This window comes from Carassius carassius, chromosome 7 (assembly GCF_963082965.1).
Source record: "Carassius carassius chromosome 7, fCarCar2.1, whole genome shotgun sequence".
In the NCBI taxonomy this organism is placed as follows: Eukaryota; Metazoa; Chordata; class Actinopteri; order Cypriniformes; family Cyprinidae; genus Carassius; species Carassius carassius.
The window spans coordinates 7,512,937-7,540,599 of record NC_081761.1 but is presented as its reverse complement, the minus strand read 5'-3'; the positions used below and the strand labels follow the sequence as shown (position 1 = coordinate 7,540,599).

The following is a 27,663-nucleotide window of genomic DNA, read 5'->3' as shown; positions in this document are numbered from 1 at the left end:
GTATGCAAAATCATATAGTGTGGTAAACTTTTTATTCTACAATGCGATACACTTGATTTGACCTATTAATTACAGTATGATGGAGAAACTGCACAGCCCCAATTTTTTTATAGCCTATTTCTTCCTTGGCTCATTGTTGGATCAAACTGCCAGCAGTGAAGACAGTTTTATGCAAAAGTGAATTAAAGAAGTTTGATAACTTGAAGTGACTCACTGAATTAAACATGCAGTGTAGTGAGGTTATAATGAGATAACGGTGTAGTACACTACTGTTTAAAACATTTATCATTGCACAATGCACTCTGTTTCACACTCAAAAGTACATGGCATGCAGTATAGTGTGTACTGCACAGCAGGAACATCAATGAAGCACAATGTAAATCCCAGATCTCTTTCTCTCTTCCAGGTACACGATTATGTCATTAAAGCGGGAGGACGCGGGTATATATCAGTGCGCGGTGAGAAACAGGATGGGAGCACTGATCCAGACAAGGGCCGATGTTCGCGTTGCTTGTAAGTACATGTGTATGTTGTTAGAAAGGGAGTCCAGGAGGCTGATGAACAAATGGATTTCACACATCACCACACTCACCTAGAACACACATATATGAATGTAGTACAGGAGTCCCATAGGGGATGAACTAAAAGTGACGTTCAGGAAACACTCCAGTAATTTCTAAATATGCTGTCACTCCGGTACACTTTATTTACTGTTTGAAATACAGCAGGCATATGGGAGCAACAGAAACCATGTAGTAGTAGTTGTGTTGGGCAATATGCATACTCATATTGTCATATTGTCATATTGTCAGCCTGTGAGATTGCCGGTACACAATATCATCATGCAAATTTATTAAATTAATTACTTCATTTCATAGCCAGAGAGAGAACCAACTCCAGGGTATGCTCAAAAGCAACCTAATGCTAATGTAATCTATTAAAGTTCACCCAAAAAAAAAAATTCTGTCAAAAATTATGTTGTTCCAAACCCGTAATGGTGTGTTCACTCCAGACGAAGCATTAAGCGCAAGTGATTTACATGTTAAGTCAATACAAAGACGCGGATAGACATCCTGTGCTGCGAATAGCGCATTGCGAATTGAGCATTTAGGGCGTATTGACGCTTGAAAGGCTTGATTCGTGTGAAATTTCACATCCACGTTAACCAATCAGAAGCTTGATCTAGTATTGATGTGATTACGACGTAGCGAGCGGAGGGAAAATCCAAAACAGCAATTGAGGACAAAATCATCATCGCTGTATGTGGATACCCGGAGCTGTATGATACTTCTTCATACTTTTACAGAAACAGGAATAAAAAAATCTTGCCTGGAAGAAATAGATTAATTGAATAAAGACCAAAGATTACCTGTTAGATTTACCCAAAACTACTTATATTTTATGTTGAACCACTAAAGAGACATCAGAGCCAGCGGCAAATGTCAGAAGGGCTAGCCGAGTTGAGAGTGCTCTAGGCGGATACATGATCACTGAGCTCCCGCTGATCGCATGGAGCTGATCGTCTCTGAAATCGGCGAAACAGATTTTTAAATAGGCACTGTCTTTAGAAATAAAAAGCAGATTTGAGTTTAAAATAGCTACATTCTCGCCTGAAAAACTTTCACAAATTTCATAACACGATAACAGTAATATTTAGAAAATTATCAGAATAAATGGTGGTTGAAATCACAATGCTGTGTGAACTCAACTGGCAGAAGCCCCTCCCATGACGCGAATTCGCATCTGTTGTGAAGTTAATTTAATGCGCGAATGAAGCGAATAAACTCAAAATGTTCAAGTGTCCAACCACGCGCGAATAGCGTGATTTATGACTCATCTGAACGCTTCTGATTGGCCTTTGCATTCATAAGCTCAACAGAATCCTTTGTGATTTGTTATAACGCACAACAATGTAAAAACCCGTAAAAAGAAATATGATGGCATAAATAACTTAAGCCCTAATATTAATTAGTTAATAATACTAGCCTAATAATAAAAATCATTTTGATATTGTCAAAAGTCATCAGCCACATTATTATCGCTACACCATGCTATTGTCTATAGGCTAAAACCTAAGAAGTAGCCATTTTTACTTCAGTAAATTGCACATCTCCATCTCCTTCTTTCTGAATCCATTTCTTTCTCTGTTTTAGACATGGATAACTTTGCTGAACTGGAACAGAGGAAAACGGTCTCTCAGGGAAGAGCTGCTGTCCTGAATCCTCCCGCTGTGACCAGTTACCCTCGCCCTCAGGTCACATGGTTCAGAGACGGCTTCAAGATCATTCCTAACCATCGAGTGTAAGTGGCCGTTTTGACATCTATGAAAATTCTGCCAGGTCTTTTCAATAGATTTAGATTGAATGAGAACTGGAGCTGCCAAGCTAGCTCCAAAATAATAATAATAATAATAAAAATCATGTAATAATAATTATTAAAAATAATAATAATAATAATAATAATAAATATATTTATAAAAAATAATTTATTATCATGATGGTGACTAAACGATGACACAATTTTCCTTTTTTTAGGTGAATTAATCATGTAAAAGATTAATGTCTATTTACACCAACCTGTTTAAATTCATTATGTAAATGTATTCCGAACATTATAATCTGTCAAAAGTCAGGCAGACCTCGTCTGTACACTTTAGAACACACAAACACATGCTTGCATTGAGAATAGTGTTATGTACTATACATCAATCACTGTCTACATTGTCTTTAGACTGATTGCATCAGTTGGCCCCCGCAGCAATGATGTGCTTTATGACATTCATTGATTCTCTAAATGAACCGGCATGTCCTGCAGTTGTTGATGCAACGCTCCACATTCTTGGATTGTTAGTAGCAGGGTCGACACATCTACTCATCAAGCTTTACTGTCAGCGTCACAGCAGCATCTGAGGAGAGCTCACCTCGCCAGCTGTCAGTCAAACGGTTGTCATGGCACCTGTGAGACGGTCTTCATTTCAAAGGCCACTCGTACGTGAAATGCGTTACTCTATCAAAGAAATGAGATCTAGAGGAGAGAGATAAATACTCATGTGTGTCCAATGAAAATACACTCACCCACCACTAGCACAGGGGTTGTGAAGAGAGTGCAAGTTGGTTTAGCATAAATCTAACAGTGTAGAGGGATTTAGACTTAAAGCTAGAAAAATAAACTAAATTCAGCAGGTGCTTCTCAGGTAAATATATCAGAATACCTATTTAAACTAAATGCCTTGTTGGCAGAGGCTATTTACACTAACTCCGCCCTATAATTTGATCCGAGTTCGAATCCGCATTTTGCCAAACTTTTTTTCTTCTCCCTTTTTAAACCTCATATCACACCATAAAGGGATTTATTTTCAATAAAAATTAAGGAAATAATTGAAAAGTTGAAATAAAGTATCGGGTAGGGTGGGTGTATGGAGGGCTTTATTGTCCCAATAAGGTGGCATCCATTTAATCATTTGAATAAAAATTATAATTTGCAGTCAGTACATTATTATTGCATACTGTTTTATAATGTACTACAATAGTGAGGTGCAGAAAATTGCCACTATTTGCAGTAATTAGTATAAATAACAGAAAATCCTGCTATTTTAACATAATGTAAATAGAATCTATAGCTATTTGCACTTAGTGTAAAAAGCATAACACTAAGAATATCCTGCTATTTACACTGCCCAAATTTATGTTGTTTGAAGGAAGGAACATTTCCCAAAAATGGTAATTCTGACATAATTTATTTGCCCTTTGTTGTTCCAAACTCTTTATTTTATTTTTTTTATTTTTTTTTATTTTTTTTTATTTTATTTTATTTTTAGCTTAGTGTGAGGAATAGAACAAAATATAAGCGTTTCAGGTCTTACAAAGTCCATGCATTTTGAATCACGATACCAACTGTTTCTAGCTTTTTTCCTTCCTGTCTGCTTTCATATCCCTCTTTGTGCTTAAACATGCTAGATATGCATTGCTAAGAGATCTGGGATTAGCTCCTTGACTCCATGTCAGTAAATAGTTAGGAGAGACTTCCTAAAAGACTACAAGTCTCCCTTCAGAAAGACTTCCAAAAACAGACTGAATTTGCCAATAAAAAAAATCCTCTTGATTACTCTTTGAACTTCAGATATGCAGACACACACTCTTCTTCCCTTCATCTAGCTCTCTCTCTCTGCATTCCTCTCTCATTTGAATGTTTTTTGCTCCTGTTCTCTCTTCCTGCTTTGACTGATTGTGATAATTGAATTGACTATTTGGTTTCTCTAGCATAGGCTTTCCAACACATGACATTTGTCACAAACGTTCTCAGACTTTCATGTTAAGTGAAACATACTGACCAAATTTGTCCTGCTGCAACTACCTTTCACTAAAGTCCCGTTCACACCTATAACAATAATTATATGATAACTTCTGTGTATTGGCATCCACACCAATGCACAAAAACATTCTGTTTATTAAAAGAATAAGCTGCAGTTATGTTGTGTGCTGCTTAAAATGATCACGTTCTTCAAAGTTGGGTGGATTCTGATTGGCTGTCAGTCTTTTTGATTGCACACATTGGCATTACTGTATATACACCCACAATTCTTTTAAAGCTGCATTTATTTGAATAAAAATACAGCAAAAACAGTAATATTGTAAATTATTATTATTATTTAAAATAACTGTTTTCTAGTTTAATCTCTTTTCAAATTTATTTGATTCTTGTATTGGCAAAGCTGAATTTTCAGCAACCATGACTCCAGTCTTCAGTGTCACATGACAATAAAAAAGTTATTATATTAATTGTTTGTTAGTTTGTTTTTTGTTTTTGTTTTATAGTAGCATTCAGGTAATTAATACTATCAAGTTAAAATGTATTGAAGCTAAAGAAGTTATTCAGTTGAGATCAGATTAGAGCAGGTTTTTTTTTTTTTTTTTTTTATGAACATGATTGACCCAAACAGGTATGTTAAGCTGCTGTCACTTGAAGAACCACTGCATGGATCTGTTCAGGGCCAAAGGCTTTTTATTTGAACCCAGTTAATGATGGGTACTAGACATAACCGGCATTTTTACTTAATATTGTCTGCATTTGTCCATTTAAGTGTGGTAAGATGCGAAAAAGAGCTCAGTTTGGTAATGGCAGGCAGTCTGAACCAGTGCTCTCTGTGTGCACACTTTGGGTTCCTTTTGTGTCTTCTCATGCTTTAATGTTTTAAAATAGTTTGAATGCTTAAACTGGCAAGACTGTAAAATGTGTTTATGATAATTTTTCAGGACAAGTAAAAAATTAAGCAATAATCTGAAGGGGGGTATTTTCAAAAAGTGTCCTCCTGAAAATTTTGGCACGTAAGTTTTGTCCAATCTTTTGAACGATGAAGTTAATTCTAAAGAACTAAAAAGTTCTATGTGTAACATAAGTTTCTCCAGTGGCAAGTTTCTTTTTAAGAGTGTGGCCTCATAAGCAGCAGCAACAGATCTGCCTGTGGACAGGATGCTAAGCAGCTGGTGTCCTGGTAGACCACAATAACCTGAAGCGGACTGCCCTGAAGCCTGCAGTTGAGATTGTGGACTTAAAGAAGGACACACAAACCCCCACAACCCTGAACATCAGTGGCTCAGCTGTCCACACCATTGAGTCCTTATGTGCACCCTTAAGAGGGAACCAAAAAGTGATACTGTTATAAAGAAGGATCAACAGAGGATGTATTTTAAGTGACAGCTGGAGAAATTCAGTCTGCCATAAGCTTCTACACAATAGTTTTTAGGTGCACTTCCTTCATAGCAGTTCGGTGCAGGTCAGTCACTGCACAGGGATTCACTGAAGTGCAGTTCAGTTGCACTTCAGTTCAAAGTAGGCACTGTAAAGATGCTTGTCTTTCCTGCCTTCTAATTAATTCATTAGTTAATGCAAAAGGTTACCAAAAACAGCACAGATACAATATCTTTAACAATTTACATTACCTTTCAAAAGGTTTTAAAAAATATTATTGGATAACGTCTCATATACTCAAAAAGGCTGCATTTATTTCATATATGCATAGTAAAAACAGTAATATTGTAATACAATTTAAAAAAAACTTTCCTATTTTAATGTAGTTTTATATTCAGTGACTTCAGTGCTCAGAAGTCATTCTGATATGCTGAGTTGGTGCTTAAGAAACGTCTCGGTTACGTATGGTAACCCTCGTTCCCTGAAGGAGGGAACGGAGACGCCACGATGGTGACCGACGAATATGGGATATCGCTTTGATAGACCAATCTACTTCGAGTGTAAACTAAACGAGCCAATGCACATTGGCATGCAATTATTGCATCCAGATGCCGCTGATCACTGCGTGAGTATAAGAAGGCAGCAGGTGCAATGGATTCCAGTTTTTTGCTGAGGAGCCGAGCCGGGGACCCGGCAGCTCAGCGGCGGTACAGCAACCATGGCGACGGGACGTGGCGTCTCTGTTCCCTCCTTCAGGGAACGAGGGTTACCATACGTAACCGAGACGTTCCCTTTCAGTCGGTCACTCTCGACGCCACGTCGTGATCGACGAATATGGGATCCCTATCAAAGCGCCATGGGTGCTGCCCCTTCCAGTGCCCTGTGCGAGCCACCTGCACCCCTATTATGTGTAGGCCTGGGCTCAGAACAAGTAGCTCCACTCACTGTTGTCAAAGCACTACCTCACTGGGTGAGAGACGGCACTCCCCTTCTGCCGGCCTCCGTAACAGACAAGGAGCTGGTCTGAGGTCCTGAAGCTTTGTGTCCTGTCTACGTAGCACCTTAATGCTCGGACGGGACAAAGCAAAGCCAGGGCTGGGTCTGCCTCCTCCAGGGGCAGCGCTTGCAGGTTCACCACTTGGTCTTTGAAGGGTGTAGTGGGAACCTTGGGCACGTAGCCAGGCCGGGGCCTCAGGATTACCTGGGAGTCAGCCGGCCCAAACTCTAGGCATGAATTGTCGACCGAAAATGCATGCAGGTCCCCTACCCTCTTGATTGAGGCCAGTGCAAGCAGGAGCAGAGTTTTCAATGAAAGAAACTTTAGCTCAACTGAATGCAAAGGCTCAAATGGGCCCTGCTGTAGTGATTTAAGCACTAGAGACAGATCCCAAGAGGGTATACAGGGGGGCCGGGATGGATTTAACCTCATGGCCCCTCTAAGGAACCTGACGATGAGGTCATGCTTACCCAAAGACTTCCCATTCACGGGGTCATGGTACGCAACAATAGCAGCAACCTGGACTTTGAGGGTGGAGGGAGACAGCCTTCGCTCCAGCCCTTGCTGCAGAAAGGACAGCACGACCGCAATCGGGCATCTTCGGGGGACTTCTCTGTGAGAAGAACACCACTCGACGAACAGGTTCCACTTCAAGGCGTAAGCGTGTCTCGTAGACGGTGCTCTTGCCGAAGTGATTGTGTTCGCTACCTCTTGGGGTAGGTCACCTAGAACCTCCGCGTCCTGTCCAGGGACCAGACATGGAGTTTCCAAAGGTCTGGATGCGGGTGCCAAATGGTGCCCCATCTCTGAGTCAGTAGATCCTTCGTCAGAGGAATTGGCCAAGGAGGGGGTGTCGCAAGGAGCACTAGTTCGGGGAACCAGGTCTGCGTGGGCCAATACGGCACTACTAGCAAGACTTGCTCCTCGTCCTCCCGGACTTTGCACAGTGTCTGTGTGAGAAGGCTCACTGGGGGAAACGCATACTTGCGTAGGTCCTGCGACCAGCTGTGTGCCAGTACGTCTGTGCCAAGAGTTCCCTCGGTCAGGGAGTAGAACAACTGGCAGTGAGAGGTCTCTGGAGCAGCAAACAGGTCTACCTGAGCGGCTCTGAACCGCCTCCAAATCAGCTGGACCGTCAGGGGATGGAGTCGCCTTTCTCCCGGGAGCATTGCTCGAGACAGCTCGTCGGCTGTACGACTGAGCAGGCCTGGAATGTGAACGGCACGAAGTGACCTCAGAACCTTCTGACTCCACCGCGGAGTATATATATTAGTGGTGGTCATAGATTAATTTTTTAAATCTAGATTAATCTCAATGTAATCTAGATTAATCTAGATTCAAATGGCTCATTTGAGTTCTGCCGAAGGTATTCAGAATATGTGTGCTACCCAAATAAAATAATGACTAAAAGTAAAGTTAAGTCTTTTAGAACGGGTTTCTCAAGACAGGTGGTGCATCTTCTGTTTCCAAAATGCATCACAAACTGCTTGAGAAAGCTGTAAACGAATTCCACATTGCACAAGGTGCAAACAACCTTACGCCTGTTTCACACATAATCCGTCTGCAGTGCGTATGCTTTTTTCCTATTTTATTTACGCACCCATGTTAATGGATTCCAGCGTTCATGCGGTTGCGGTCCGTCAGTGTGTTCCAGGAGCTGTGCGTCTGCAGCAGTGCAGCGATTGTTCACGTACCGAGTAGCGGACTGCAAACGCGTCCTGTGTGAAAGCACAATGAGTATGAGTCCGTGCTGCTTCAGCACCACATACGAAACGCACACGGACTGCATACACACTGCAGACAGAGTACGTGTGAAACAGGCATGCGTCTTGTCGAGGTTTCCATTGGGAAGCTTCTTTAAAAAAATTCCCTGAAGCAAACCTGGCGGCATCTTAGATGCATCCATGTTAGCACGTCACATTTGATGTGGTAATTTCACAGTAGGCATACACACAGGTTCAAAGACTCATTCTCGCCCCCTACAGATTCGGCTAGGTATACATCCGCGCTAAAATATCAAGGTGAAAGTCATCATAGCTCGCGTAGTATAGACCCAGCTCCCAACCCAACTTTGAGAATAGATTAACGGCGATTTTTTTTTATCGCCCGATAAGAGTCTCCTGTTAACGCAGATAACGGCCCACCACTAATATATATATATATATATATATATATATATATATATTAGTGGTGGGCCGTTATCTGCGTTAACGTGCTACGTTAACTGCGTTAACAACCTATATATATATAGGTTCTATTAAATTAACATTAGAACATGTATAATACAAAAAAAATTATATTATAATGCATTAACCTATGTAAAAAAAAAAAAAGCAGATCACCCGATATAAACCTTATTGTAAGGTAATACTATTTCTCTTCCGGTAATGAAGTGTAAAGAACCAGCAAGACATAATGCAAAGGCTAAAAATGTCCATCTGCTTCTCACGTATATAGACCAACAATTAAAAAATGGCACCGATGTAGCAGGCACCACTTAAAAAATTATAAAAGAAGATAAAAAAATACAATCAATGCTGCCCACCTTAGCTCCAGAACATCTACAAGGTGCAACAATACGCCTTCACTCAAGAGTCATTATCTCTTTGAAATACTGTACTTTCATAATCATAAACACAAAAATAACCATAAACAAGAACAATAACCCTCATTAACATCCGAACATCATCCCTGCTAAATGCTTGCTGTTGATGTTATTGTAGGCTAGCATTTACTAATGGAATTCAGCACCTTCTGCATTTATCCAGGGCACATGAAGGTCCTCCAATCCATAAACTTCTTATTTTATCCAATGACTCTGCAGGAACCTTAAGTATGTGCACTTCGCAAGTTATGGAGCTGCATATTTGACCAATTTACGGCATATTGTATGTTGCTTTTAAAGTAATATTTTCCATGACTAAACCATATTCAATAGGCTTTTCTTCTATCTACCTTTATACTCCACATTTTGCATTCTTTTTGTGTGTACAGGTCAGTTTATTGTGATCTTGGGGGCAATTTGACAAGTCAGATTCCATCTAAGTACAGTTTCCTGGCTTGTAAACTCAATTTGAAATTTTCCCATGGTGCACTCTAATCTTCTGTTTTCCCCTATTGTCACCACCTTGTAGTAATTTCACCACTGCTATTAAGTGTTAGGTTATCTGCACTGACTATGGTTTAACTCATTCACTGCCAAAGCTACAGCTGGTATATTTCTAAAAATATATTTATATATATATATATATATATATATATATATATATATTATAATTATAATATATCTTATTATTATTTTTTCAGCTCCACTACTAATCAAGGAAATAATTATTCTTTCCAAACAGGTTTTCCAAATGCTCTTACTGTCCACATCTGGGATTTCTGAGGGGCCGTTAACACAGAATGCGTTTTTTTTATATTTCTCCCATGGTATTTGGTAGATGGACATGTTTAACTGCTACTCTCTAGTCTTTTGCAGCATCTTGGACATAAAGCCGCATTCTAAAAATGCTTTATTTTTTCCACTACCCTCCTTATTCCATTTTGAAAAGCAAATGGCCCCTAAGCCATCTGGTCTAGCCCCTAACTCGTGCCATTGGTTGAGCCAAATGTTGACATGCTAGGATGTTCAAACAAACAAAATAATGTTCAGAAGCGCTGAAAAATAGACAAGGTGCCAAAGTTTGGCTAGTTACCATTGTCCAGTTATTTTCTGCTGGTTAATGCTGTAACTAAAACAATTGGATAGCAAAAAAATGTAGTCTTCTATTCAATTTAGGCTGTCTGTGGTGACAAAATTGCAAGCAACTTATAAATAAGAAATGTTTTTTATTAAAAGTGATCATTTTTAGTGGCTCCAAAAGGGATAGTTCATCCAAAAATGCCCATTTCACTGCCTGTGGAACACTAAAGAAGATATTTTGTTTGTTTTTGTATATCAGTGGCAGAGGTGGAAAGTAACGAATTACATTTACTCGCGTTACTGTAATTGAGTAGCTTTTTTGTGTACTTCTACTTTTTTAAGTATTTTTTTTAATCTGTAATTTTACTTTTACTTAAGTATATTTTGTTTGAAATATTGTACTTCGCTACATTTTAAAACACATTAATTACTGAGTAAAAAAAAAATCGCTCCCTGGAAGGTATGGCAAACTGGCGCTAAAATCACAAGAAAGATGCAGACAGACAAAACAGGCGTTAGTGGTGCAGACACCGCTGAAAACGAAACCCCGTCATATTCTGAAGTTGAACTCAAGGAAATGAAGTGAACCCCTGGCCATATGTATGCTCTATTATGCTGTGTATGCTGTGCTTGCCTAGGGAGACCAAACTAGCAGTTTATAAAATCTCGACAAGACATCAACCCCACGTAAGCATATAGAGGTGAGCTAAATAATTGCGTCATTGCATTGGTGGTTAAAATGATGCTTTGACATTTTAGCAAGAGGTTTTGCACAAATTAGCCAAAAAGACTGGTGCGGAGTGTGCGATATATATTGTCTGCGATAATATCATAATTGTTGTTTTAATGATGTACGCGCGCATTTAGAGTGTTCTTTCACTGTGTGATTCAGTCTGTTGAAATGCATTTAGAATGAAATCAATCAAAATCATTTAGAATCAAAATCACACAAAGAATACTGTCTTTTCCTCTAAAAATCATAATCACACACACACACACACACACACACATATATATATATATATATATATATATATATATATATATAGATCAGTGGGGATTTCTTTAAGACTGCAAGGGAAGCTCAGCTTCCCCTCTAATGTAAAAAAAAACCCAACGGTCAAATATGTACTATTGTGTATTATGTATTGTGTTAATCAGCTACATGTCGGCTGACTCGATTTTCTTCTCATACATTCCCGTAGCGTCACAGTGCATTTCCCTGTTGAAGCCGAGCGTCCATTGACTTCGATGGGGCTGCTTTGAACAGTTTTTTTCAGTGCTCCGAAGCTAGACGGTCATTGGATAAATGCTGCGATTATGTCCCGCCCACGGACGCTCAGCGTCTCTGGAGGTGAATGAAGACTGGGCTTCCGCGTGATGATTGGAGGATCTGTCGATCTCCTTTTGACTGACAGCGGTCTGCACCATAAGAAGTTGGCGAAGCTGTTTCACGCTCAGTCCCATGATCGCGGATTTCTCAAGTGTATTCGAAAGACAAACTGCGGCAATATTTCTTGATATTTGTAAAATGCAGAACCACCACAAAATTAAATTGGTAACTAAGACAGATTGAAAATGTGCGCGCACACACACACACACACACACACTATAGCCATCTAGTGGTTAAAGTGATTTATTACAATTTTTAAACTGAATTTCCCCAAAAATGGGCAAAAATCTTACATTAAACCTTATAAAATTATCCATGGTATCCCCATGTATGAAAGTTAGAAATCTGGGTCTTTTATGAAGTGAATTTTACCTGAAATGCTTTTTTCTTTTTTTGTAAAAAAAAAAAAAGCCTATTTAAATAAATATTTATTTATTTATAGAAATGTAAAAGATTTAAATCCTCCAAAAACTGTACAAAGTTTAGTAAAAACATAAATGAACAGAGTAAAATTATATTTGTAAAAAATTTAAATATTTTACTATTACAAAATGAAATGTTATTGTCTGGGGTCAAAAAGACCCCGAGTGTCACTACAAATGAAGACCATCAGAGGGTTATAATGTAGGCCGAAAATGAGCTTCCCCTCTTTGAAAGACCAGCAGCCGCCACTGATATATATATATATATATATATATATATATATATATTTTTTTTTTTTTTTTTTTTTTTTTACAACAGGACAGTAAACTAAGAGACTTGCGTTTTAGACACCATATTGCCATTGTTTTTGCTCTATTTCTACAACAAAAATTTATTCCAAACACAGCCACCAAAGCAAAATTTTGCATCTCTGAGCAACATGACAGTGTTTCGTTTCTGAATGAATCAACTGTTTAAATGATTTGGTTCAATCGCAATGACTCACTTATTAACAGTGACTTGCTGACACATACTGGCCATTTTAATTTCACATTTAAAGTATCTTTTGATTTTTTTTTTTTTTTATAATTAAGTTTTTATAATTTCAAATGAGTATTCAACATTTTATGTCTGGCATATCAAAACATTATTCATGCATTTGTAACTGCAGGTTAAATGCATTCTTGTCCTGCACTAAACAGTGTAATACATCTAAATGCCACGTCCGATGAAGCTTTTGCATTTCCTCTGTATTGAAAAGATGAGTTTGTTGATACTGATTTGCCAGATAACAGCCCAAATGTTTTATTATTCTAAATAACTGATTCCTTTAATTAAAAACAACTAGTTTGAGATTAATAGACCTATCCCAGGGGTGTCAAACTCAGTTCCTGGAGGGCCATAGCCCTAACCCTGCTCCAGCACACATATCATGTAGTTTTCAAATAAACCTAAATGATTAGATTAGCTGGATCAGGTGTGTTTAATTAGGGTTAAATCTAAACTGTGCAGGACTGTGGCCCTCCAGGAACTGAGTTTGACACCCTTGGTCTGTCCCATTTTTGACTCCCTCCCACTGGTTAAAATGTAACTAAGTAATTTTTACTCTGAGTAAATTTTAAATGAGCTACTTTTTACTTTTACTTGAGTGGATTTTTTAGACTGGTACTTTTACTTGTACTTAAGTAAAATTTCATTAATGTAATGGTACTTTTACTTGAGTAGAATATTTTTGTACTCTTTCCACCTCTGATCAGTGGGGTCTAATGGATTTCATACAGGTTTGAAATGACATGACGATGAGTAAATGGTAACCTAATTTTCATTTTGGATAAACTATCTATTTAATTTTAAAATTAGCAATGCATCTTAAACATAACAATCGTCACCTTACTCCCTTAAATCCAGCCTGAAAGTGTTAGTTAAAGGCCTGGAATGTCTTATGTTTTAAAGTTGAAGGTGAAAGTGTGAAAACATCCCATGCTGAGATTTTTCCACTGTGGATTTATTTTGGACTGAGTGCGAGACTTTTTTTCATTTTCCCTTACCTTCCCTTCCCTTCCCTTCCCTATTTTTTCCCCTGGATGGAGAGGCTGGAATTAAAGGCTCCGAGTTCAAAGGGATTTTTTTTTTTCCTTACAGGAGATAGATTAAAATGCTTATTCTTGACGTTTTCATGTGGTTTCTCTCTTTCTCTTTCCCTGTCTGTCCTCTCGCTCACCATCTAACTTTATTTCACCTTGAACTCCATATGAACAACATCCAGTGCCCATTAAATATCTCAGGGCTTATCCTTTTCTCTATCTTCCTTGTCTTACCGCTTGTTTGCTTGTCTGATTCGCATTTCCTGCCCTAAAAGCTCTTCCATATTGAAGCCAGAGTATAGGCTATTTAGTTCCTAATGGTTCCTCCTCTTTCACCTTGAGACTGTGTATGCGTACATGCATTAGTGTGTGAAAGTATCCAGTAATCAAAATGAACCCACTCGTTGAAATCTCAACAAAAGAGCTCTATATATTTAAATGTGGACAGTCACCCATGACTGGACTTTATTGACATTACATGGTGGCTCACGCATTAAAACACTGAGCTCCTCTGTTTGAAGATTACTGTAGGCTTTGGCCAGCGTTTCGGAGGTCTGCCATTGCGTCAGGATTTGATGTGGAGAAATGGTGTGCTTACATAAATGAATAATGTCAAAGTCACAACGAATGTTTTTTTTTTTTTAATTTCATCATCTTTGTCATTATTTGAGCTGTTACAACATCACTTCTATTTTCAGATGTCATTTAAATTATTGAGGTTGAGTTGAAGTAGTGCTGAAAGAGTTGGCTAACAGCAGCCCTACAGTGTGCAATCCCAACGGTGTCATTCCACCTGGAGTTTTCACTCCGTTTTATAGTTATATAATGGAAATTATAAATTCACCATAAAAGTACTGTAAGCAAAGACTCCTGTACTGTGTAGTTAAAGGGGTAGTTCACTCAGAAATTAATTTTCTCATTTACTCCACGTTGTTCCAAATCCGAATGACTTCTGAATGTTCCTGGACTTTCTTCCATGGAACATAAAGACATTTTGAAGATGTTTCGAAGTCATTTCAATGAAAGGGGATTTTCAAGCTTCTGAACGCGCCATCAAAGTAGCTCTTACAACTTTCACACTACTTGGAAAACTAAATTACATATTACATAATGCCCTACTCGTATGAAAACAACAATAAATTAATGTAGATTTTATGTTATTAAGGCTGTAGAGCTGTATCACTTTAAAAATAATTGCATCCTGCTTGTTTATTGGTTTCAGATTCCTTTTTTTAAATATTATATTTTTTTGTTTGTTTTTAATTTGGTCTTCCAAACTAAAATACCTATCATCATATACTGCTACAGTGGTTGGGTACACCAATAAAACCACACTAGCGTACATTCAAACTAAATTTTTGTAAGTCTAAATAATTGTCATTTTGTATTACCCTCTCAAATTTTGCAGTTTCATCACATTTCATATTTGTTTTCAAATTTTGCCTTTAAATAGTCTACAGTATTTAACATTAAATACATATTCAAACCTGTGTCAGCTCCTTATAGTGTGACAGCATGCCTTGCTTAAGTTTATGTATAATTCTTTAATATTATTTGAATTGAAGTTGATATGTGTAAGCAGCTGTCTGTATTTGTTCTTTTGTCACCTTGTGCTTTACTTTTAGAAATGGGCTTTTGGTAATGGTCTGACAGTTCTGACAGACAGGATTGTGATTTTTTTTCGGGCTTTCTGCAGGTTCTCTGGGTGTGGCACATCTAGTTGTGGCGGTGACTAAAGTGTGGAACTCTTAGTGCTTTTAAAAACTTGCCTCATATAAAGGTGTGATTGTGTCATGTGTGTGTGAAAATTTGAAAGCGCTATTGACGTTTGTCACAAGAGCACTATTGAACACAGACCATAGAGGAACATGAAAGCCCACTCTCCCTTCTTTCCTTATTCATTTTGTTGTGTTTTTCTTTAGCGAGTTATTTTTTCCTGCCCTCGAGAGAGATAAAAATATCCATTCAAAAAGTGGCAAAAGCCTCACATAACGTAAGTGGACATGTGCGCATGTTTGTGCATGTTCATTTTTCATCGTGTCCAGTGATGTATTGATTTGTGAATGTGTGCTGAAAGGAGTAATTATCACGTTGCCCTCTCGCCGATGAGACCATCCAGAACTAAAATAATAAAATCTTAATGTGCTTTCATTAGTACTTTACCTTCCACAGTTTTATAAATAAGCCAATTGATTTGGTACAGGTCACCCTGAGATTACAAAGGAAATGAAGTCATAAGTGGACAGTGTTGTTGACCATTCTTACAAGTGTTTTGTGTGTTTCTCTTTTGGTTTCAGAGCAATAACATTGGACAATCAGCTTGTGGTTTTGGGCACAGCGGCAGCAGATGCGGGTCGGTATTATGTACAGGCCGTTAACGAACGTAATGGGGAAAACAAAACCAGCCCTTCCATTTATCTGAGTATAACAAGTAAGTTTATGTTGCATTTACTATATATATATATATATATATATATATATATATATATATATATATGTGTGTGTGTGTGTGTGTGTGTGTGTGTGTGTGTGTGACCCTGGACCACAAAAGCAGTCTTAAATCAATGGGGTATATTTGTAGCAATAGCCAAAAATACATTCTATGAGTCAAAATGATAGATTTTTCTTGCCAAAATCATTAGGATATTAAGTAAAGATCGCATTCCATGAAAATATTTTTTAAATTTCCTACTGTAAATATATTAAAACTCAATTTTTGGTTAGTAATATGCATTGCTAAGAACTTCATTTGGACAACTTTAAAGATTTTTTGCACCCTCAGATTCCAGATTTTCAAATAGTTGTATCTCGGCCAGATATTGTCTTATCATAACAAACCATACATCAACGGAAAGCTTATCTATTCAGCTTCGACTGGTTTTGTGGTCCAGGGTCACATATATGCTTCCCAGTATATAGTCTACTGGAAACTTACAGTAGATCTTAAATGAAAATAGTTTAAAAGCTATTGAAAAATTAGGAATCACTGTATTAAAACTTTCATTCATGATATTTAGTTCATGAATTCACATATTTGCATGTCTGTTTATATATGTGTTCCTGTAGCTCAACTGGTAATGCAGTGTGTTAGCAAGCGCAAGGTTGGGGGTTCGAATTCCAGGGAACACATGATAGTAGAAAATTGTTAGCCTGAATACAATGTAAAGCGCTTTGGATAAAAGCGTCTGATAAATGTTTATAAATAAATATTCCGATTTTAATCAACTACTGATCGTTAGGCATCATATGTTTGTTAATGACTTGATAATGAAAGTTATTTAATCTGCTAATTAGTAAAATGTTGCTTGGAATTAATGCGGATATGTTTTGGGTTCACTTATCTCTGTCGCATGAAAACATTTGTGATATCAGTTAAATATCACAGCTGATGTGTAAAACAGGGACTATATTAGAGACTATGTGATGGTAAATATTATGCAGTTACATTAATTTTTTAGGTCATCAGTGGGTGTATAAAGCAAAATTAGATGTTAGACTAGATTTATTCTTTTGGGTGCATATGGTGTGTGATTGCAATGTGAAATTGTAATATGTTTTATTCAGAGCGGCTCTCTGGGCCAAAATATTGACTTTTTTTCAAGTGGATGTGCTTTTAAATTAAACATATTGACCCTCCCTTTCACCTTACACATTTTCAACCATCTCGTTTCTCTGTATTGTCAATATGCTGTAGAAACACTAGTGCGTGTTGCGTGGCACTATTTGTAGGTTGGTTTTTAAAGGACATTAATTTCGTCTTTTTACTGTAAGTGAAGGAGAAAGTTGTTTTTTCTCCTAATTAAGGCCAGAATTATTTTTTATTTTTTTTAACAACAAACTACTTTTCAAAGTAGAATGACATAAAAGTACCATGCAGAAGACCTTTATAAATCTCATTTCAAATGAATGTAAAACTAAAGGAACAAAAGGGTAAGGATAGTGTTCCATGTGAAAATCATCTCTTTAAGTCATTAGTTTCTCTGCAGTGATTTATGGGACGAGGTTTATGACTTTCAGTCAAATCCACCATTTGGAGAAATGTCATTTTTTTCTAATCAAAAATTTAGAGGAAAGGAGATGTTGAAAGTAGTTTAAAGGATCTGAAACTCCACAAACAGAGTGTTGAGTTGAATGAATATGACAAGGACATAAGAAGGGGAAAGAACAAAGAAATGATGAGTAGAGAGCTGACAGCAGGAGGGATTTAAAAAAAAAAAAATCAGTTTTTTTTTTTTGTTGTTGTTGTTTAATTGACTCATTATAATTATTTTTATGTCATTTTGTATTGACCTTTAAGAAGTTTATGAGCTTTTAGGGTTTTGGTATATTAAAATTTCAGCAGGAGCACAGAAGGACTTTTATTTAAAAGGGACCAGGGTCTTCTATGTTATGTGTTTGTTGATATTGGTGTTTGGTTTGTGTTTTAAAATTTGTGGTGATTGAATCTCTTGAGATCATTTGTATTTGCAGAAGTAATAGTGGACTGATGCATAATAATAATAATAATAATAAACACATAATGCACTGCCATTTAAAAATCGTCAATAAGTATAGGGGTGATAAGATTTGTTTATTTACAAAATAATTAACTTTAATCAGTATGGAAGGACACATTAATCAAAAGTGACAGTAAAAACATTTTGACCTTTTATATTTACCAAGGAATCTTTTTAAAAATGTATCCTGGTTTCCACAAAAATGTTAAGCATCAAAACTGATTTCAACATTAATAGTAATAAGAATTATCACTTGCATGTTAGAATTAGTAATAGCTGGTGAACATCCAGCATTTCCATAACAGGAATAAATTAATGTTTAATATTATAATAAAATATAATATAATAATTTATTTATATTGTATTTCAGAAGCATTGCACTTTAATATTGGTGTTGTAACCCATCATTAAAATATATATCCAGCTAAATACTTGCACAATCTGTAGATACTGCTTTTTATATTAACAGGCACAACCCCTGTTGAAAAGCCCAGCATATGCTGGTTAAGTATGTTTTGAAGCATGGCAGATGGTTTAAGCTGGTCCTGTGCTGGTCCTATGCAACTAGCTCCTGCTCAGGACCATCTTATAAACAGCTCAGGACCAGCTTAAACCAGTTGCCATGCTTCAATACATACCTAACCGACACATGCGTTTATTTAATTATTTTTTTCAACAGGCACATGCTCACTTGCAAACATATATCAACATTAATATTAATATTTAGAGGCATGTCCCTACAGTGTTCCAAAGGAACCTACTCGACTGGATAAGAGACAGGTGGCGTCATAAAGTCAGGATGTGAAGAACACTGAACCTTGAAGTTGAGCCTCTCATATAACTCATATAACTCGCACGCACACCTTTCATAGTGTCACTGTGTGTAAGAACAACCGAATCGATGTAACCATGGAAATAAAGGCTAGCGTGTCACTTTATTTGACTTTTTTGGCATCTCATGCTGTCTTCTGTGAGTATAAGTGTGTGGCTTCGTGTGTGACTCATCTCTCGAAATGTTGTCTGTGGTGAAGTGAGGCTGAGCAGGAAGAGAGAGTAGGCATCCATCTGGACCAGAGGATGGAAACCAGACGATGACATCTGGAGAGAGACAAACAGAGAGAGAGTAGCATCTCATTAATATTTGTAGGTGTTCATATTTATCATATTCATGTTTAAATAGAAAACTATTAGTAGTTTAAATGGAGAGGATATGAGCAGAATATGACAGAATCTAGCCATAGCATGTATGAACTTCAGAGGTGTTCAATCATTTAGAAATCCTTAGAAGTTTTGGGAATTTTGAATTCATGCAATTTAAGGGTTGATTTCATTGTATTTATAAGAAATTGATTTAAATGAGTTTAATGCAGTTAATGGGTTTGCCTAATTTGGTATTATAACATTTCATTCTGTTCTTTAGCTTTGGTTATAATTAACTCATATAAAGAGTGCAAATTACTTCATTTTTGTATAAGTCCCATTTGGATTGAATTTATAAACTTGCCATTTAAACATTTTCTCAAAAGTTTCTCCATCTTTTACCGATACATGAAACACTGAATTGCACTCTCTGGAAAAACACACAGACGGAGTCCAGGGACGTGACAGTCGTAAAATCTGGTTCTAGAGCAGGTGCCTAACTGTAGTTTTTGTTTTGAGCAGCAGGTTGATCTGGATTTGGGTGGTCTGTGGGCGGCTAAATCATTAAATGAGAGTCTTGTCTATGATGCATGCGCCCACTTGAACGAACATTTAGAAGTATTTTGACAGTCTGTGTCTCTTTCTTGCCTTTTGTTATTTCTGTTTACATTGTTTGTTAGTGCTTGCATGCCAGATGTTGATTATGCACGGTTTAAAACTAAATTCATCAGACACTTGTCCCTGGTGTCATATGCATTTTTAATTGTCTCACAGAATCTCTGTTCCTGCCTCTCTGTATCTCTAGAGAAGCCACTTCTCTTTGTTCAAGGCCTTCATCCTCTCTCTGAATGTAACCGCAACATGGCCACATGCACAAAGCAAGTTTTTTAAGAGTGACAATTGCATTTAAATGTGAGAGTCATTGTTTTTGTGTGTATACAATTCATAACTTTTCAGTTTCAGCTTTTCATTACCTAAAGTAATTTACTAGTGTCAGAAAAGTGTTTTAATGATTTTGAAAATCCCTTATGCTCACAAAGTCTGCAATTATTTGATCAAAAATAAAGTAAAACGGTAGTATTGTGAAATATACATGTAGAATTAAATATAGAATTCTTTGATGAATAAAAACTTCAAAAGAACAGCATTTATTTAAAATAGAAATTAACATATATTTTTAACATTTCTCTCACTTTTGATAAATTTAAAGTGTCCTTGCTAAAAAAAATAGTATTCATTTCTTAAAAAAATAATAATAATAATAGAAATTTGAACAGTGGTGTATTTTGAATTAAGTTTATTTTTTCTCACCTCATTGGCAGACTGAATTTATGTTAGTGCTATTTCTCTGAGAACATAGCAGATTTCATCCTTAAATCAGCAAAACCTTTCAAAAGCCACCACTAAATGTAAAGACTGTAATCCATTTGAGTTTATTATTGTCCTAAACATCTAATCCTCAAGATTAAAACATATCCAGATCAGGATTAACACATCTGGAAAATTACATACTCCTTAATCTTTAGATGAGATTTATGGCCAACCGTTATTTACAACCATCTCTGGACCTGGTGTTTGATTTATTGTTTCAGCCTCAGTGTTTTTAAAAGGATCTTTTTTTTATATTTTTGATTAATGTGTAAGTATTATACAGCCCTGCTTTTCTGTTTTCATCAAATCAAATCAAATGGAATGATTTGATAAAACGCAGGCCTGCTGTGATGGTAAGTGATGGGTGATGATGGTGTTATGGAACAGGAGGTGTTATGATGACGTATACTAACATCAGAAGCAGGCAGCGAAGCTTTATGTGTTTGCTGATCGTGCATGAATGCTCAAATCAAATATGGGCACATAAACACGTCTCAAATATGTTATTTATTTTAGCTGATTCCACAATAAAAACCATAAGGTATATGTAATTAATCATGTAATTGGTTATGTACAACACAGTGTGATCTGAAAGTCAAAAATGCTCCCATTTTGCATTCTTTTTAAATTGACAAATTATTATGCTGCTAATGATCTGAAATTAAACATTTTGTGAAGAAAATATCAGGGACTCTGATGATCCTGAAACCTGATGATCCATTAAAACATCTGACCTTTGCATAGATGTTAAAACATGGTCAATGTCCCAAATAAGATCAGTGGCCTATAATAATGCAAAATTTGAAATATTTCTTAATTTACTTTGTACAATTTCAAACTCCAAGCTCTTTGTTTATATCCATCTTTAAATTAAAATAAATGCCAGATTTTTAGTGTAGACCCTTGGTCCCTACCGTTGTGTGTGTGTGTATATATATATATATATATATATATATATATATATATATATATATATATATATATATATATAAATGCATCCTTTATGGATTTTTAAATAGTGCTTTCATATTCATTCTTTAATAAATATGCATTAAATACATGATAAGCACCAATTTCCATGTGTCACCAGGTATATAATGGATTATAATATGCACTATTAATATGGTAATAGTCTTTATGCAGGCCTTATTGATAGTTGTCCCAAATAATGTTATATAGAGTTGGTTCCCTGCAAGTATTTTGTGAGCTATTTCAGCGTATTGCATCTTTATGTCTGCCTGCCTTCGAGTGTTTGTCAAGATATTCTCAATAAAAGGAGTTGACTTTGCTGTTGCTTTAGAAGGTGAAGTTTAAAAGACATTCTGTCGTTTCTCTTCTGGAGATCTACTGTATGTCAGTGTCTATCACAGTCAATTGTAAACATCCTCCATCCTCAAAAAATTCACCACTGGAAAGTTTCCTCCCAATTTGTCTATTGAAGATTGTTATTTGTTTTCCAACAATAACAAGGTTCATTACATTTCAGATTGATATGCAGCTTTCAAAACCTTGTTTTGAATTCCTTTTAGGATAAGAGGATGGATATACATCCTCAGGGGCGGACTGGCCATCGGGAGCACCGGGATATTTCCCGGTGACCTGACGGTCATTCTGGCCTGCCGGCTGCCGCTGTGCAGTCGATCAGGCTGACGTGCAATAGGCTGGTAATGTATGCAACTGCGAATTAATTGACGGTTTTATGAATCTACGAATCAGGCGATCGTGGAGTGAAAATGACACCACCACATGACCAAACATCAGCGAAGCACTGCCTAATTGGCTATATCCAGAGGCAGACTTTATCTTAGAAAATCGCGCAAAAAATTGAGCCGTAAACGCAGAGGAGCAGAGAGGGAACGTATAAAAAGGAGAAAAGTCCTGGCCACAGACGCAGGAAATTGGTGCAAAATCCCAGCCATGTTCGCCAGTAATGGAGCAGGTCGGTCATAATTACATTTATATTTACTAGGGATGGGACGGTTCACTGAAAAACCCGAACCGTTAAGTTCACCACACACGGTTCGGCACGCGCTGGGACCGCTGTTCAACTTAAATCTGACAAAGCATCTGTAATATGGTTTACTATAAATAATACGTAAAACAAACAGGGTTCAGTTAATATGTTTCTGCTGATGGAAGCGCATTCTGGATTCCCAGACATTACAACAACAGCGATGATGAAAAAAACAAAAAAAAAGTCTTTATATTAATCGAACAGCAACAACAAAGAAATCACTCACTGCTCTTGATTAAAAAGCTTTTTTAACTTTAATAAAGAATCATCTTTAATTTATAGTCCAGAATGCAATGCTGTTTTACATTTGATTACTTTATTTAATTTCTGTACCTAAAAACTAATGCAAGACCTACCAGAGAGCTGCACGGGTCCGATTTTGTAAATCCGTACCCGCAGTGCTTAAAACCGCATCCGACCCGTTTTCCGACAGCAGCACTAATTAAAATCCGCACCCGACCCGACCCGCTTAAAATAGAACCGACACCCGACCCGCACCCGTAATCAAATCAGTTAAGCCAATCACATTAGACAAACTTTTTTCGAATTTTATTGCCAGGTCATACAGAAGTTATTTATGGAAAACTCTTTTTAAAAGATATTCGTTTTTTATACATTTTATCTTAATTTTAATCAATGTTTTATCAATCAATTGCCCGTAGGCTATTTAATAAATAAGAAGCAAATATATAGCAGACAATGTAATAACCTTTAGTGTAATTGACAGAATTACTAACAAATATTTTGCTACCTAAAAGTTAAATATTTTTTGTGTCACGCATGCATGCATGTCTATTTCCCTCATATTAAATATAAAACGCATGTGGACTGATATTTTTCCAATGTCTGGACTCCTTTATTAATGGAGTATATAAACAGACGTTTCAATATATTGGAATTAAATGCATTTTCTGAGAATTTATATTTCACGTTTTTACTGCAGATGTCGAAATACGTGCTCTTTGGTCCATCAGTGCTTGAGTCACTGATCATATTAGAATAAAATATCTCATAATAAAATACAAAATGGACTGATTTATGAATGTATATGCATAGTTCTCATCAGTCGGAAATACAGATAAACGCTTTCATTTGTTGAATTTTTGATCCTGAAAGAAAACAAAACAACAAAAGAGCGAATCATACCACCGTCTGAGGTTGTGCTTCAAGTCGAACGCACCCATTTTTAAATCGTTCACAGCTGAGCATCGCGAGAGGCGGATCTGCGCCAGAGCGCACATGTGAATAAGCTGCACAAAGTCATTTTCATTTTCATTTTCAACAACCCTGGATAGCCTAGATTAGGCCCATATTCACAAATGTGTTAGCTATGGAATGAAATATCTGATATTCCGATTGTCAAATACATGCAAGTGGAAGTGTATTGTTGTTTAAACACCTTTATAACGATCGCGTTAGTTGAGCTGTATGCGCGATATACTTTTATGACACAAATTTTGAAATGGGCTTAAATCAAACACATTTTAATTCAGATTCTGTATATATATATATATATATATATATATATATATATATATATATATATATATATATATTATATATATATATAAACGGAAAAAAAAAACAGCTAGCTGGTAAAATAGCAAAAACTACGACTTTATTCAGCATTGTCTTCTCTTCCGTGTCTGTTGTAAGACAGTTCAAAACAAAGCAGTTTGTCATATCCGGTTCGTGAACGAATCATTTGATGTAACCGGATCTTTTTGAACCAGTTTATCAAATCGAACTGCAAATGCTCCTGCTGTTGAACAAGAGAGGGTGGACAGTTCAGCTTTTGAGTCAGAGCAGGAACCTTCAGGTAAAGTTTAAGCTATAAGCAAAACTAAACATGCTGGCTATACTCTTAAAAATATGTGCTTTTATGATTTATAAGATCATCAGTAGTAGGACTGTGATCATTGGGACATACAATTGATGGCTGCATAATTAATATAGATTATTGAAAGTGCTTATTTCATATTGCAGAGAACCTCAATGTGCAGAGTGAGAGAGAGGGGGATTCAGGGAAAAATGATAGAGACAGTGAATGCCTTGATACTTCTTGATACTTCATTTGATTATTTTGCCCATCCACAGTCTAAGGATTTTGATTTATTTTTTAAGTATAACCCAACTCAAACAACTGAAAGAGCCAAAGAGTTTAGCAGTCTGGTGGACACATGAATTGGGTGGGAGGTGGCCTGGGGTGTAGTCAAATTCACGGCCTGATTTACTGTCCCAGTCCGCCACTGTACATCCTCCTGTTTATATATATATATATATATATATATATATATATATATATATATATTTATTTATTTATTTATATATATATATATATACTGTATAAATTCAACTCTACTAAATGCTTTGATAAAGATACACACCTTTTAAAATTCCTGAATTTATATAGTGATGAAATACTGACTACAACAAAATGCTTTCCAGTTTTGTGTATCTTTAACAATACATTATCATATAAACATCCAGTCAGTGTGTTTTTCTTCCCTCTATACAATCCAGTATTGTTTTGGAACCAAATCATTTTCATTTGATGAATAACAATGGTTTGGAATGGGTGAGTAAATTTATATTTTTCCTTTAAGCTTGATGGACAATGTAAGTCACATTAGCAAAATTTTGGAGAAACTTTGACATTTCAGTGAAATTCGGCTGGCAAAAAGGTCTATTGTCATTAGTGTAGTGATGTATGAATCACATCTCACACAAAAGTCACTTTCAAACCAAGCAACTTCCAAATTTCCATAATCAATTTGTACCTGATGCAAAATACTTTATGTTCCCCTTTAAGCAAAACTAATTTCCTATTTAAATGACTTGATTTTGACGGCATAAAATTGCTTTATACTCAAACTACTGTATATTTTTTGAGCAGCTATACATATTTTTGCTTGTGCTGTATCTGTACTGAGTTATGGATGTTTCTTCATCTCTAGTTCACTTACGATGTCCAATCATAGGTTACGCAATTAGCAGTTGGACATTTTCTTGTTTCACCCATTGAGCTGTTAATTATTTTGTATATTTGACAGGTATTAATAGGCTGATCCTTACACAAGCACCTTGAGAATTGATGCTAGTGTGCATTTTCATTTTTGCATCATCCTCCCTCTCCTCTCCTCCTCGTCTACATGTGTTGTCATGTAATAAAGTCCATCCTTGAAGACATTTACTCACCTCGTTTCAACATGAAGGTTTTTTCCCGTCATTTTCAATAACAGGCACAAGGCTGTGTTGATTTGGTGTGTGTGTGTCCATCCGTCTGTTTGTGTGTGACCTCTGCGGGGTCTTGTCTTTGCCAGTTAGAACACGCAGGCCAAAATTTTATCTCGCAATGGCAGCCGACTCGCACAACATGAGCCAAAGTCTCCTTCAAGAGAATTAACCAAATCATTAGAGATAAAGAAAGAACGAGAGACGGGGGAGAGAGAGAGACAGACTCATTAATGTCTGAGTAGTTTACTGAAAGGTCTCTTCCTCCCTCTGTACGGTCCACTAAAGATGTTTGGGTCTCTGTTTATATTGTCGAGGTTGTAAGTGTGTGATTTTGGGCCTGAGTGATACAATTGTTACCATTTCCACTGTAGACATACTAGCTCTGCTGTAAATCTACTCTAATCTACACAGCTGCTTTGCTGTGTACTGTCTACATAGGCAGCCGCCTTCTAAGGGAACTGAAAAGGAGCCCGATATGTGACTGATTTTGGATGCTATACAAAAACAGCAGCTCTTCATGCCTCACACATAGCGCTCAAATCAAGAAATATTCCAGAACAGTTTGATTTTAGCATCTTTCTAAGCTCAGTGCTTCTATAATCATTAATAAGCAATGATTAAGCAATATCACTATAATAATGCTTTAACAAGCATAAATCTATACATATCACACATATCTGTTTGGTATAATCTAAATGTATTTTCATATTTTCATTTTAATAAATGTTATGTGATTTTGTAATTTTATTATTTTTTGTTTGTGTATATTTCCATTTAGCTATAATTTATAAAATTATTTACAAAAATAATCATAATTTCAGTTTTTTTTGTAGTAATCATAGTACTTAAACTTCTTTTAAACTTTTATTTTATTTTATTTTATTTGTATATAGTAATTACCATGGCAACATTTCTAATATTAATTAATTAAAATTATTATTATATAAAATTCATTTGTCGTCTTATATTTATATTTTTGATTTTATTTCAGGTTTAATTCAATTTGCAGTGCTTTTAGTTTATTTTACCTTAGTAATAATAATTAAAAAAATGTAAGTTTAAATTTATTTGACTACATTTAGAAATCTTTTCACTTATTTACTCATTGTGCAATTCTAAACTTTTTGAATAAAATTTACTGCACACTTTAGTAGAATTTTACTTTTCTGATACACTCAATGTTACTGTATTTCATGCACTATAAACAGTCATACCTTTGTTTTTATGGAATTTATTTGGCTAACCTTTTCTTTCTGGTGAAGTACACATCTTTTTTTTATTTCCAAAATGCAAGAGAACTCATATTTTCCATTAGATTTTCCCTTTTAAAAATACACTTATACCCTACCACAGTGTATTATGAGCATGTGTTGTGTTCAGCATCTTCTTCATGATAGTGTGGTTTAAGGATCTGGACTTCTGACATTAAGTCTGCAGAATGGATTTCAAAGAAACCTACTGAAATCACAATCCTTTTCTGTTAATGTTGTGCATTTGAGTCATTTAAATCCATTGCTCCAGGGCAACTCATGCAGTTAGTCTGAACTGTTTTATAAAAAAGTGTCTGTTAAACAACAAGTGACTACAAAAAATGAGGTATACCGCAGTTATACGTGGGAGAGAAAGTTTTATTTCT

At 36.3% G+C, this 27,663-nt stretch overlaps 1 protein-coding gene across 2 annotated transcripts in view; it reads left to right on the top strand.

Moving 5' to 3' along the window:
- The window catches only part of sdk1b (sidekick cell adhesion molecule 1b), a 213,949-nt gene that overhangs the window by 87,263 nt on the left and 99,023 nt on the right, over nucleotides 1-27,663 (top strand). For both annotated transcript variants that reach the window (XM_059553691.1, XM_059553690.1), the window contains exons 4-6: nucleotides 407-513; nucleotides 2,154-2,301; nucleotides 16,067-16,200. In XM_059553691.1, the coding sequence (XP_059409674.1) occupies nucleotides 407-513; nucleotides 2,154-2,301; nucleotides 16,067-16,200 (389 nt within the window). The remainder of the gene's footprint in view (nucleotides 1-406; nucleotides 514-2,153; nucleotides 2,302-16,066; nucleotides 16,201-27,663) is intronic.